Source organism: Dicentrarchus labrax, unplaced genomic scaffold, assembly GCF_905237075.1.
Source record: "Dicentrarchus labrax unplaced genomic scaffold, dlabrax2021, whole genome shotgun sequence".
Lineage (NCBI taxonomy): Eukaryota > Metazoa > Chordata > Actinopteri > Moronidae > Dicentrarchus > Dicentrarchus labrax.
In genome coordinates this window covers 24,426,052-24,440,464 of record NW_026136701.1, presented here as the reverse complement: position 1 = coordinate 24,440,464, position 14,413 = coordinate 24,426,052, and the positions used below count along the sequence as shown (strand labels likewise).

At 40.0% G+C, this 14,413-nt stretch overlaps 2 protein-coding genes across 11 annotated transcripts in view; both read right to left on the bottom strand.

The window, feature by feature from the left end:
- LOC127354955 (E3 ubiquitin/ISG15 ligase TRIM25-like) overlaps nucleotides 1–14,413 on the bottom strand; it is a 207,835-nt gene that overhangs the window by 143,027 nt on the left and 50,395 nt on the right. The gene's annotated exons all lie outside the window — the stretch shown is intronic.
- The window catches only part of LOC127353641 (double-stranded RNA-specific editase B2-like), a 39,009-nt gene continuing 24,954 nt past the window's right edge, over nucleotides 359–14,413 (bottom strand). The window contains exons 4-10 of the mRNA XM_051383093.1: nucleotides 10,125–10,242; nucleotides 8,555–8,723; nucleotides 7,108–7,268; nucleotides 5,907–6,060; nucleotides 5,193–5,374; nucleotides 4,608–4,789; nucleotides 359–3,019 (exon numbers count right to left, since the gene is read on the bottom strand). Coding sequence (XP_051239053.1) covers nucleotides 2,855–3,019; nucleotides 4,608–4,789; nucleotides 5,193–5,374; nucleotides 5,907–6,060; nucleotides 7,108–7,268; nucleotides 8,555–8,723; nucleotides 10,125–10,242 — 1,131 coding nt within the window. The 3' untranslated portion in view covers nucleotides 359–2,854. The remainder of the gene's footprint in view (nucleotides 3,020–4,607; nucleotides 4,790–5,192; nucleotides 5,375–5,906; nucleotides 6,061–7,107; nucleotides 7,269–8,554; nucleotides 8,724–10,124; nucleotides 10,243–14,413) is intronic.

Below are 14,413 nucleotides of genomic sequence, written 5' to 3'. Positions count from 1 at the left end.
GCTCTTTAAAATGATGCTATTACGCTCCTGGAAGTGACTATTTTCACAGACACAAACACAAATAACACAAATAAGATAATTTATTCCCAGTGATAAAAATAGTCATGACCAATATAGACTACATCCATTCTGCATACCTAATAATAAAAGCTTACAGAGCATTCAAACCAGTGGCATTCAGTAGAAGTACTCTATTACATTCCTCATCTCCAGAGAACATTTCTTTAAATAAACACCAAAGAGACAACACAAGAATAAACTGTAGGATATTATTAAATAAATTGTTTTAAGGGATAAAAAAGGTGAAATCTAGAGGACAAAAAGGAAACACTCGACTATACTTTTCTTTTTGACTCCACATCTTGTAATGCACACAATATCCCGCTAGGTGGCAGCGTGCACCTTCACGCCTGAGCCTCATTTACACTCTGGTACTCAACAACACTGTTCAAAATGCATGAGGGTGAAAAACTTTACTGTCATTAAAACATAAAGTCACATCACAGAACGAAAATGTTTCTAAAATTAGACAAAACAAACACAGAAAAATGAGTAAGAATGATATTTAAATTTTCAAGGAAGGAAAGTTGTTAAATGAAACTGATTTTGCTTCACAGCCATCAGCCGTGTTTTATAATAACGTGTTATAATAATAATATTAGAGGAGTTATTAATCTTCTCACACACTCACATTGTTGAGGTAAGTCTATTCAATGTCCTCCTAAACCAGTGGTTCCCAACCTTTTTCCATCATCCAGTAAACTGACTGAGATGATGTATAACAGTAACAGTAGAGAACAGCTGATAAACTAAACATTAAACCCAAACAGTGAACACAGTAACTGCGGGAAGTTTGTGTAAAACGAGTGATTTTTAGCAGATTATTCCCTCTGAATATTGATCAGAGATCAGTTTTCCTGATATTTTTAGCAACTTTTTATAGAATTCTCTGTCTGTATTAAATTTAATACATATATATATATATATATATATATATAGAGAGAGAGAGAGAGAGAGAGAGAGAGAGAGAGAGCACCTCTTCCAACCACTCAAAGGGCTTTTTACACTCCATGTCTCACTCACCTGTTCACACACATTCACACACTGATTGCGAGGTACCAGCAGACATCAGGAGCAATCTAGGGTTCAGTTTCTTGCTCAAGGACACTTCGACATGCAGCAGGAGGAGCCGGGGATCGAACCGACAACCTTCTGATTAGTGGCTCTACCACCTGAGCTACATGTGTATTTTTTTTTAATAATTTTTAACAATCATACAAACTTAATGGTTTTTATTTTTAAATACAGTTTGTGTTCAGGTCTTCAAAGTTTAGATCTTAAATAATAACCTTAAAAATAACTATTTTATTTAGTTTCCCTCACAGAAATAAATGAAATATTGAGATATAGGCCTATTGTGTATTTCTTTACAATGAAGACCCGACCCCGGGGTTGGGAACCACTGTCCTAAGCAACAAAATCATGTTTTATATGTGTATCTGCTGTTGTACTGTGGCGTTTATGAGGACCAATATGAGTTTTTAGACCTTATAAATGACGACATTTTGACAGTTGAGGGTAAAGAGTATATAAGTATATAAATAAAAACATAAACACATGAGATAAAAATGGGATGAATGCGTCCAACTGCTTTATCTTTGGGTATCTAATTCCCTCCAGTCACATTAACAACATCAAATCGAGTGCGTCTGTTTCCTGTGGCGTTCGTGCCATGTTTGATAAAAGAAAACGAGGTGGAGAATCTCCTTTTATTCTCAACTGGGAGCAGAATTATTCCATCATTAGCCCCATGGCTAGGCTTGTAGCCACAGCTGATCATTTTAAATGAAGCCTTCATCAGCTTTTTTTAAAACTGTGTTTAAATGTGTGCGTTCTTTAACATGTAAAACTAAATACAATGCATTTAAATTGTAATTAATTCACCTTAATTAGCTGAATTGATTGCGTTATGGATCTAATTGGCTTTTTGTAGATATCTTATCTATAGTATCAAGCGGCTGCAACATTTATATCCAGCTGCACTCGTTTCTTTGCAATTAACAAGTTAAATTTTACTCTAAATAATTGTACATTGCTTACTCAAACTTATAGAAAATATCCTCAACGTCACTCCAGTGAGCTAGCGTTAGCGTCCAGAGCTGAATTTAGCAGCGTTTACTTACTAGCTACTTAAGCCAACGTTACACACTAAGAAGTATACTCCAGCGTTTGCTTAAATTGACTCTTCTGTATGCGCTGTTGTTCATTTGCATAATTGATTATCTACTCGTCTGTCCCGTGTCGCTCCAAAATCCCATCCTTCTTCTCAATCCTCTATTCTTTGTGCCTCATCCACATCTTCAAAAAAGTTTCACTCTAATTCATATTCAGCCTTTAAAGAGTAACTAAACCCCCCACTTAAAACCTCTGTATGTTCCTATTTAGGGATATTGTTGATTCATTCAGGTCCAAATATTGACATTTTAGTGCAAAGCATTTTAATTCTAAATATTGAATATGCACGCGGGCCGCCCTCTACTGGTTGAAACACGGCTGTTGCCTCTCTGCAGACTGCGGCCTGCTTCGTAGCCGTAGCCCGACACCACAGAGTCATCCTCTTTGAGCTGCTAGATAAGCTAATGTTACAACACAGGTAGCACACAGAGACAGCCACGAATGTGCTTCTAGTGACAATCAAAGCCGCTGTTTTCCTGCTACCCTGAGCGGTAGTGAGTCTGTTGCTCTGGTTGACCTTTACCTCCCACATCAAACAGCCTGTAGGCCACAAGGCAGCAATATTATGTATTTTTTAGCAGGATTTCTGGGGTTTAGTTACACTTTAACACACAGTTTTTCACACACTGACGCTGAAGTGACCCAGTTCTGGGGGTTTTCTGAGCCACGTTCCCAACCCGCCACCCTGCAGAGCGCTAATAAACTGCTGCATCGCCCTTTGGTAGCGTCCGGCAGTCATCTTGGAACCAGAATATGTCCCCGGAGTGGCTTCTGCACCGTTCAACTGAGAAAGAAAGACAGAAACATGATTCGCTGTCATAATATAACAACTAAAATACACAAATAAAGTCAGATTTGTGGATAATTAAGAAGATATTTTGCGGCAATTTGAAATGGTTGTCTCTAAGAAGGGTTCATGTTGACATTTGTCAATCATCTGTTGTACTTTTCAAAATGACACCTGTCACATGGAATATGCTTTTTCTTGGCAGACATTTTGACTTGTCAATGCAGGAAAAGCACAAGTGTGACTAATAACATTAACCATTAACTTTCCCTGTACAGCTCACCGGTAATTCAGCAGCCGGGACCTGGAACTGACACTATTGGTCACACCTGTGTTTGACGAGTTAGGCTGTCAGCAGTGAGAAAGGTCTATTAAACCTCTCCAGACTCCCTCTTCCTCTACTGTTTTATAAACATATTTTACTTCTTGTACCTTCACTTCAGGGTTTATAAGCTTCACTGTGCAGACTAGACACGAGAAAGCTGTTTCCACATTAATATACTTTCTCTGTGCTCACCTTAAATCTCAGGTTAAAACGTGTATTTACGTGTATTTAATGTGGAAACTCGAAGCCTCCAGTGCACAAACACTGAGAATGGACATTTAAGTGTTGTAGATCATAGTAGTTATTAAATGTTATAATAATTTATTCTGGATTTTTCATTGAAGGCGATATTTTAAAAATCCTTAATGAGGTAATTCAACATTTGTTGTGCAGGCTTTTATATCTACAGACGTAGTGGGTCACCTTCCATGGAGTCCACTGGCTCTAGATAGAGGCATTCGCTTTTTTTTTACTGTAGGGGAAGGGTACAACGAGCTGTGATCTGCAACTACGCCGCTAGATGCTACTAAATCCTAAACACTGGGCCTTTAATATTAAAGAAAAATAGCGGAGACCAGGTTTTTAGGGGCTTTAAGGAGATATTTAACATGTGTTTGCTTAATTTAATGTTAATATCTCGATTAAACTGTGGTGGATTTTGCAGCAGAAAGCAGTAAATCTGTTCCTACTGATCTACAGAATATCAATTTTTTTTTGTTCCTTTTTCTTTCCGTCTCTCTTTGTCTTTAATTTGTAGTCATTCTCTCTCGTTCCCCCTCACTTCATTTAATTCTTTTTCAAGTCATTGAGTCCTTAAAATACTGTGTCATTATGTAACTCGATGTTTCTCTGCCCCTCATTCGTTTCGTTTCCCTCCGTGCACGACGTTTTAAAATATTTTTAAAACTGGTGTCTTCCCCCCTCCATGTGATATTCAGAGCAGCTTCTCTCTTTACAATGAGTCCAGTTGCTTCTGTAAATAATTACGACTCCTGCCTGCCGTCATCAAACTTTTACACAGAGATCACTCGGTCCAGCACAACACTCTGTGCATACATATTTTAATTCACAGTGGAAATTAAACCCTGCTTTTAAAAACACCATTACTATTGTGGTGGTTTACGTCTGAGACTGAGCTCCAAGACAGTTCGACTCATTTGTTCATCTTTGATTGGTGTACTTCCCCTTTTATGTGACATTGTGAATAAGTTAACCCCCAGTGCTGATGCTTTAATAATCTGTCTCCCGTCTCTGACTCACCTGCTGCCGCAGCCTCTGCCAGCGGGCGAACACGGAGCGCCTGCAGAGCCGTGACGGCGTCCTTGAGTCCTGCCTCCTTCCCGTGCAGGTGCTGATCTCCTCCAGGCCTCCGTCGCCGCAGCTCCAGTTCACGCTGACGTTCGGCGCCTTCCCGGCCGGCCGGATATCGCTGCTGCTCAGACCTGGGCAGACGGAGAGGAAACCGCACAGGGGGGGATATTCTGTCACTACTACAACTTCTACAGTAGCCCAGAATGGACAAACCAAACACCTTTAGTCTCTCCTACACACACGTTCTCATTCCCAGGTTGTCAAATACAGACGCGAGCAGTGTTCAAATAGTTGCAAACGGCGACTGCACCGCTAGATGCCACTAAATCCTACACACTGGTCCTTTAAAGTGATAATCTTTAAGTTAATATAAGCTTTTTTTTGTTATTTTTCTGTTATCAAACTAATTATTTTGTTTATCTGCAATGAACCAGAAATGCACCTGAACCCGAACCAGACTGAGTGTCTTTGATTGCTAAAGATGATTAATATTTTAGTTGTGTAAAACAATCCAGGGCTGCACTTTGGACCTACAGCCGAGCAGCAGCTGCTGTCGTCGGTACGGGAAGGGCAGGTGCTTGACGGGCGCGAGGCGGCGTGCCACGGCCCGGCCCAGGTGACCCGTGTGGCTGAGCGTCCCCACTGTCAGGCTGTGCAGGTAAACCGGCTCAACCAGGTGAGACAGGAGAGCCCCCTGGAGGCCCACAACGCTCCACCTGTTGAGACAAACAAGTTTTTTAAAAAAAAAAGAGAGCAGAGTTTTCTGACAGCTTTTCAGCTGAGGAGATTTTCACTCAGGGCCCCATTAAGGTTTGACCGCTGTTTGACTCTCTAGACCGCACCAAGCTGTTACCCCTACTGCCTGAACTGAGTTAACATGATATTAAAACCATCTGCACTGTCCCTGAAATAGACCAACTGGGTGAGAAAGAAGTGGAAAGGAAGGAGAGAAGAGAGGTGGCTGACGAGAGACTGAAGCAGCTGTGAAACTGTGGCTGGTTTTGTTGTTTCAGAGGTGATAAAATCTTTGCAACTTCCAGCGAACACAAACACAAACCTTCAGCTGATTATAAACTAATGAAAACATATCTATAATTATCATATTCTATTACTGTCAATAGATCCTCCTGAATGTTTCACACTGGACCTTTCAGTATAAAATATTTTATTATTTCCATCAACTGAAATGCCTAAAAGACATTATATTAAATATCAGGACACACCTTCCCGGGCTGATTAGAAACTCACTTTGCCATTTTGTCGGTGCAGGACATGGTGACGAGAGGTTTGCCCGCCGCCACGCCGTCCCACTTCTGGTTGGCTCTTCGTGCGGTGATCGGCAGCGTCCCCTCGCCTCCGTCCACCTTCACCCTGAGGTGACAGTGGAACCGCCTGCTGGGATCTGACGCAAAAAGAAAAATACTAACTAATTAATACTCTCCCTTCCCCTGCTGCCACTGCTCAGCTGGACTGTCCAGGGTCTTGGTCTGTTAGTCGGTCCCCCACTAATTGTTTAAAACGTGTACAGTCTTTACCAATATGTTGCAGAACAAGGATGTTTATTTTCTTACGTGTGTTTTTAAGTGGAAGTCCAGAAAAATAAAATAAATGACACAGCCACGTCATCCGAGCACAGTCAGCTCGGAGGAACACTAATCAATGCACAGCTCCTACAGATGGATGAAATCTTGCACAGATGGTCCCCAGAAGATGAATCTTGCAGACTTTGGTGATCCCCTGACTTTTCATCTAGCGCCACCATAAGTTCAACTTTTGCTCAGTGCCTCAAGTCGACCAAAAAAAAGCTGCCAGTGACGTTTTCTCAGCGTTAAGCTAGTTGCATGTTTACACAGATGCGGTTACGCAGGCGTTACTCCTTCGCCACCCGTATTCCTCCTCTACTCTGCCTCTGATTGACCCTGACATTTTTTCCAACTGTCTCACTCCTCATGTCTAAACCTTAACCAACAACACCAACAAACACTGGACAGTCAGAGGCAGAGAAGGACGGATAAGTAAGTAAAATCAATCATTACGCAGGTGCTCAGGGATTCGTGGTGAGAAGTAAGGATGCTTGTTTGGACACAATCTGAAGCTAAAAATCGACGCTTACTTTCTGCAGCAGAAAACATATGAACATACTGTAGATGACATTTTATTCAGTCACTAACGGGGAGAGGAAACACAGACGTTGCTGCTTAATGAAGCCAGGTTCAGGTATTTATTATTTAATGTTTTCACAGAGTAAAGTGTTTTATGGTGGATTTTATCTTTAAAAATAAATGAAACTGTCTGAGGTTAGTGGGTTTGTGCAGCAGCGGCTAAGATCAGATCAGATATTAAAGATATTATAGTATATATCTACAACAAAGTGATCAGGTCTATATTTATCATATTTACGACACTAGAGTACGTCATCGTTATCACCATCTGAACATGTTTGTCTCACATGCAGCTGTGGTCTCGTACGGGCAGTTGAGTCGAGCGTCTCCACACGGCGACGAGCTGACGTACATGTGGAAGAGGATGCCCTCCCGCAGCCGGTAGATGCCACCACCACCGCCTTTATTTGGTAGGAAGATGGATTGTTCCTCACAGTCTGATGACTTACTTTAGAGAGGAAAGAAAAGTCCAACATGAGACTGAAACAAAGTGACAACAAAACAACCTTCTGGTAAAAGAAACTATTGATCCACCTGGGAAACTGCGTATTTTCATAGATTGTAATCTGTCGGTTTGTATTTATTGACAAGCTAAACAACCCTTGCAGATAAAGTTCATTGTGATTATTTTAAAAGGTATTGGGATTAAAATATTAAAGAAAACATATTTTGTTCTCCGTGATATTAGTTAAATAAACTAAATGGCAACAATAAATAATAAATAATGTTAGAATTTAAGTTTAACAGTCAAATGTTCTGACAACCTGCTTCATCAGGACTCGGATGTGATTTGATCAGATTTGATTGACAACAACTTGTTAAATTTTGATACCTGACATAACCTTTTCCCGAGAGAGCCCCACCTTCACAACACAAACACAGAAACCCTTTTAAATAACTAATATGGTGGCAGATGACTTACAGGATGAAGACTTTAATACAAGCGTGTAACTATGATATTTTTCCTAAAATTAAAGGAATTATAATATATTGCACGGTTTTCGGTATCGTATCGTGATACGTATCCTGTCGCCATATTCTTGCCACTACACAGCCTTAGTGACCAGATTGACTTATTTGTCATTAGTTTGGTGATATTGTAAATTTTTTCTGTCAACAAATTTAGATGAAAAGACCCAAACTAACAATTAATGTATCTACTAATTAAAGTATTGTCTGTGTATCAGAGCCTGATAGATCTTCTTCCTCTGTGCCCCAGAGCTCTAAAAACTATTTAAAACACATCAATGAGCCACACTGTCGCGCTGTGAGACATGTTCCTTCATCACCATGAACAAATACCCCGTCCTGCTGCACCAAATACTCACTAGAGCACCGAATGTGGATTCATCCGCCACTGGAAATAGTCCCCACGCAAATGCACTATTTCCTCCTGTTTGAATAAAAACTAAAAACTACAGTGAGAGCAGCTGTTTTAGGAAATCGCTGAACCTTTTTAAAAAGTGATTGTATAGTGTTATATTTGTGTTTTTCAAGATTTACATCTCCAGTAGGAACCAATGGTCTTCGAGCCAAGAGCCACAAACAGGAAGTTGGAAAGTATTGACAAATAGGGTTTTTTTTTTTTATTGGATTTAAGGACAGCAAGATAGGTGCATATATATATATATGGCAGCTTTGTACTTTCAATTAAAGCTTTTAAAAACAAATCTGAAGGCAAATTTCCTGCCGAGACTGGACAGCGAAGAAAAACCAAAACCATAAAAGTCGTACCAGAGCAGCAGCTCCAGCTGAGCGTACAGGAATCGAACCAGCGCCCTCCGGCTGACGACCTCAGCGTGGCAGTCGCTGAGCGTACCGCCGTAGTCGCTCACGTTGTCCGAGTCCAGACACTTAGTGCCGGTGGCCAGAGACACAACCTGGGCTGATCTGAGGTCAAACCCTGGAAAAAAAGACAAGACTTCTGTCACAGCTAACAGGTTTCTGGTGGCGTGTTTAGAAAACGATTGAGCCTCTGATGGAACGAGACATTCAACATGATGCAAGTTCAAACAAGACGTCTGATGTGACTTTGAGAACAGGAAAAAACAAGACATCTCCTCTTTACTCTCCTCCGCCTCGGCGTCCCGTCACAACCGTAACGTTAACAGGCTGCGACGACCTAATGAAAAGTGTATGAGTGAACAATCGCTCAGATCAACGCAGGCGGCGGAGCTGCAATCTGGCCTCATCAAAGATTCACGGGACGGTAAAGAAGACTGCCTCCGCTCTGGATCCGAGCAGGGGTAACGCGAGGTGACTTGTTTGTTTGAATTGCAGTGATACATTTTTATGTGAGAGATGCCTCCCTGTTTTTTTAAAGCGATAATGTAGAAGATCTGTTGCTGCTGTAGATGCAGATTTAAACAGGTTGTATTGTAACACAACTGTGCACAAATAGGATTTTAGGACGAGTTTTGGTTAGACCGGGATCAGACTGCACAGTATTTAGGTCTATTAATGTCGTCACTTTGTCAGATTATAGATCTTAGAGTCATAAATTCTTTCCTTGACTTGTGCAAAACAAGTTTTAAACACAAGACTGGAACTTCTACACATCCAAAAACCTGAAACAAGGAGGAAGAGGAGAGCGTGAAGCTGGTCTAAAATTCACTTCAGAGAATATTTTAATCAGGAATTCAACTGTGTCGAGAAAGTGCTCACACATTTTTGGAGTTGAGAAGCTCCAGAAGAACCAGCGGGGGTTAGCTAGGAAGCCTTTCCCTCCAGTCAGTCCTCTCACATTAATCAACCCCCCACAGCCTCACAGACATTTTTAGCTACTGTTAGCACTGTAAACTTTCTAAGATAACTTACAGAGACAAACACTAAGATAGCACCACCCTCCTCCTCTTCAGTTCAGCAGCCTCCTCTTCTGCTCCTCAGTAAAATATACAGACGCTGCTTATACAGCCCACTCCATCTGTGATATTTACCTTAATTATTCTTCTTTTAATCAAACCTGAACCACAAACAGTAGCCTTTAGTGCCCTCTTAATATGCCTGAACATATTTAATCGTTGATTCAGTAGTATGGGATTTCTAACACAGCCTAAGTGTGTTTTTATGCAAACTTTTAATAACCTAACTTATTTTTGGGGCACTTGAAGGCAGCAGAAACCAGTTACAAACATTAAAATATCATCCAGATGTAGTCCTGGAGCCCGGATGTTAAATAACTTCCTCCTTCAAAAAACAGAACCCATCAATGAAAGCACCATCAGATAACAGGTATTGATTAAATTCAAAATCCATCGAGACCCTGGCCGCCTGGTAACCCTCCATCATCGTCCCCAGCACTCACCTCTGGTCATCACGATCCCCGCCAGGACCTTGTGACGGGCGTGCGAGGTAGAGAAACAGCCGTCCGTCAGCGCTGCGTATTTCTCTCTCACCAGGTGGAAGATCGACTCCGCAAAGAACTGCAGAAGAAACAGAGACGGCGTTTAAAAGTCTTTTCTTTCCTCCTTTTATTTGACGTCTGTGTAAGTTTACTGCTTATTCTGAGATGTATTTATTACTTCTCTCACTCAATGGAAGGAAGCCTTTGTTAGTGTCATTGGTAACACTTTACCCTACTATTTCATGTCAAAACGACTGCTGTGAAAAAGGTGTACCACCGTTTGTGAGCAAATGCTGTCCTGTATTGTCAAGAACTTTTTTTTTTGCCATTATTTCTTTTACGTTTTTGCCATTTTGCACCATTAAAATGATGCTGAATTAACTATTAGCAGCTCCTGTTGGCAGTGGACCCACAGATGTACCGACAACTCTCACTGGAAAACTTAAAAACATGACGGGCAAGTTCTGGAGCACCTCTTTCTATGGACATCAGAGGAATGAGGAAGTCACACTGAAGCTCAACACGCGTTCAGATCCGACTCAGTTAAGATTTTGACCCTAATTGGGGAGCTAATTGTGCTAAGTACCTCCACAGCCTTCATGCACTGCGTGTGAACAGCCACTGCTGCTGCTCCAGCTGTTCATATGAGGCCAAATCAGCAGCCAAACTACATTTCCTGTTGTTTTCAGAGCAGTATGCGTCCCTTACACCTCCTGCAGCGTCTTTGCAGATGAAAACTGATTGCACACTGGCTCGCTTTAACTTGATCTTTGATCCCAAAGGGAATATCCTGCATTTAGTTAAAGTTAAAGTTAAAGTTAAACACACTTTATGTTATCTTCTACATTAAAATCAAATTAAATCCTCCCTCAAAGGCGGATTTATCTACCCGTCTATTTTCAACCTTTAAACTTCAACTTGCTCTTTCTGGGTCGTCTTCCTTGTTGCAGTTGCAAGTTTCTGAAATTAATTGTAAAATAAATTAAACTACTTGTTACCGTTATAATAAATATTGTTCAGGGTGTTACCAGCCAGGAACAAAGTCCTATAAATACACATAAAGTGTGAGTGAACGCTCACAGATTTCTTTCTTTCGTGCATTTTATCTAAGAAATACCAACAATTCTCTTTTATTTCAGATGTTATTGGTTCTGGTTTCTTCACTTTGTGCCATTGTATGTTGATTCTTTAAAGGTCCAGTGTAACATTTAGGACATAATATTTATAGGTATGTTTTTATTAGTGTGTAATAACCTGAATATAGGATTCGTTAATGTTTCCGTTTTTTTCGCCATGTTGAACCACCATGTTTCTACAATAGCCCAGAACAGACAACCTACACGCTTTTTTGCACATTTTGCCCGTTCTCAATACCCCGGTCATCAAATCTGAAACTTCACCGCTGCCACTAAACTCCTACACACTGGTCCTTCAAAATAAAATACAACTATACTTGTGAAGAACATCATAACATATATAAAAAAATGTATATCATAATACCAGAAACAAAGTGCTAAAACTGTGAATGAACAGTTCATCAGAACCATTTTAACACAATATTTACAGTTACTTTTTATATAAAATCTCTATTTACTATAAACCCTATTACTCTTTAATGTTCCTACAGTTGGCTAGAGTTGGTTATATTTAAACCTGAGGATATTGTGACTTCTGCTGTCTTATTTCCCACAGACAACAGCCACTGAAGACACACAGAAACCTTCAAACATAAAGTGTGCAGAGATTCACCAACAGCTGTGACATTCGCCCGGACCTCCTGACAGTCTGTCAATGATGTCCGAAACTTTTTATCTCACTCGAAAAACTCTGCGGAGGAAGAAGTGTCGCGCTCCCACTTGTCAAAATATGTCCTAATTATATTTTTAGGAGGACTGTCACTCTTTTGGCAGACGTCACGAAAGTTACAGTTAACGGCTAGATGCTGCAAAAGTTCAGCGAAATGCCAAGAAACAACACAACTGTGAGGAGAGTTAATCGTAACGATATCAGCTGAATATCTGACTCCATCAATCCCCTTTTTGCTCAGTTTGGAGGAAGGAAGATGAAATGTTTGACAGCCACAGTAGCTGCAAATAATTCCCCTTTAATACATTTGGGTAAACTAGACTTCCCACTGATCGTCTTTAAAGTTTAAAACAACTTGCTGCACTCATTAAAATGATTTGGATGTCAGATTTTATGCAGCTTTAATTACACGAGGAGTAAAAAGTTGAAGATCATTTTAGGAGATTTGTGACTGTTGTCTAGTTTGAGGTTAATGAGTAGAGCAAATTATATTTCTACTGGAACGTCATGTAACTTTAACACGTCGACTGCATCTTAAATCAGTTAATGTTACTGTTTGTCATAACAAAAACAACCAACTGTAATCCATTTACGTGATTATTAGCAGTGTACACGCTACTATAAAAGTTAATCCTACTCCCCTAGAGTTTGACTACGTTATATGGTTCATTGATTGACTGAAGTCTGCTCTTGATAGACGATGACAGATCGTCTGTCAAGTGTCTGCCCTTTTCCAAACTGTTTCCAGCGATTACATCCTAGATAGTTCTGTCTAACAAACCATTTGGCGCAGTCGGATTAGGAAAATGAGAGCAGGTCGTTTTGCAGGTATTTGTTCAGAAACAGAAGTATTTGACAAATTAAAATCTGATGTCGGCATTAGATGTTATTAGGAGTTTGGACTCATTTATTGAGAGCTATGAACGTCTGTACCAAGTGTACTGCCAATCCAAGGCCTTTTTCACCCTATTGAACTATATTTTCCCTTTGAACCATTAACTTTCTTGCTGTGAAGCCTCTCTAGCAACTAACAATCCACTCGTCCCAAATGCAGTGTGCCTTCTTGCTAAAACAACAGACATCTTTAACTCTATACACTGTGTGGTGATAACAGAGGACTGACCTTGGTTACAGTTGCCAGTTCATTATCACGGCTTCTAGTGGAAAGTAATGCTTTTACTGGGGGGAAATTTCACCATCTTTTTGTTTTTAAAGCAGAAATAGGGCAAATTCTACCCTTTAGCTGTGAAAATATATATAGCTACTGCCTGAATTTACTTAATGAAAAGCTTCCCCATTTTATTTCATCTGTTATTTCATAGGAGATGTAAAAGTCATCTTACTGATATTTCTTGTCTTTTCATAGGTTAGGGTTAGGGACTACATTTTTCAACAGGTGAGTAGTAACTGTATCATATTACCCTCCCAACCCTGGTATTTGACGACCTGGGACAAATGAGACTCAACAATCAATCATCTTTCTCGGCTCTGATTGGTTGTTTTTACACAAGAATCCACTTGTAGATACCATCAGGAGCACCAGGAGAACACAGAGGAATCAATATATCTGATATATATACAGTATATAAATGTAGGATATAGTGAAAGTTTCAGCAAATATGACAAAAAGTAATTTTTCTATAAGTTACCTACAAAAATAACCTGTATTTGTAGAGACTTAATGGTATCAAGTGTATGTAAATGTATCCAGTCGTGTAGATTATCTTATATAAACATTAAATGTGTCTGTAATCTTTTGGATACAGACTGTATCTGTCACCACCTTTGATGCCACCATATTTCTGTGCATTTATTCCAGTGAAAGATCCAGTGTGTTGGACTTTGCGGCATCTAGAGGTGAAAATGCAACCAACTGAACACCGCTCGTGTCAGTATTTGATGACCTGGGAATGAGAACGGGCTGTGAAGAGTGTAAAAAAGCCTTATCTACAGCCAGTGTTTGGTTTCTTCCTTCTGGGCTAGTATTAAACCAGATCAGATTGAAACATATAGAGATTCTAACACACTAATGAAAACATGAATATTATTGTCCATTTCTGCCAATAGATCCTCCTCAATGTTACAACACCTTCTGACCAGTCACCATGACTATATAACAGCTACATGACCCTCTTGATCCTGGTGCTGTGTGGGGGAAACTGATCTAATTATTGCTGTTAAATAAATATAAATTTGATGTTTCTCAGTCTGCTGTAGAAGAAAGTTTCCTTCCCAATCCCTCACACTGTACTTTAGATTTGATAAAGGGTTACATTTTTGTAAAATTTCATGTGGATGCAACGCATTTCACATTTCCGGTGCAGACAGGAAGTTAAAAGACAAAGCGGAGCTCAAAAATGTCAAAAATAACATGTTACACTGAACGTATCTGCTTTAAAAAACCCAACATGTGTAAAATATGTGTAGAATTCAAACATTTATTG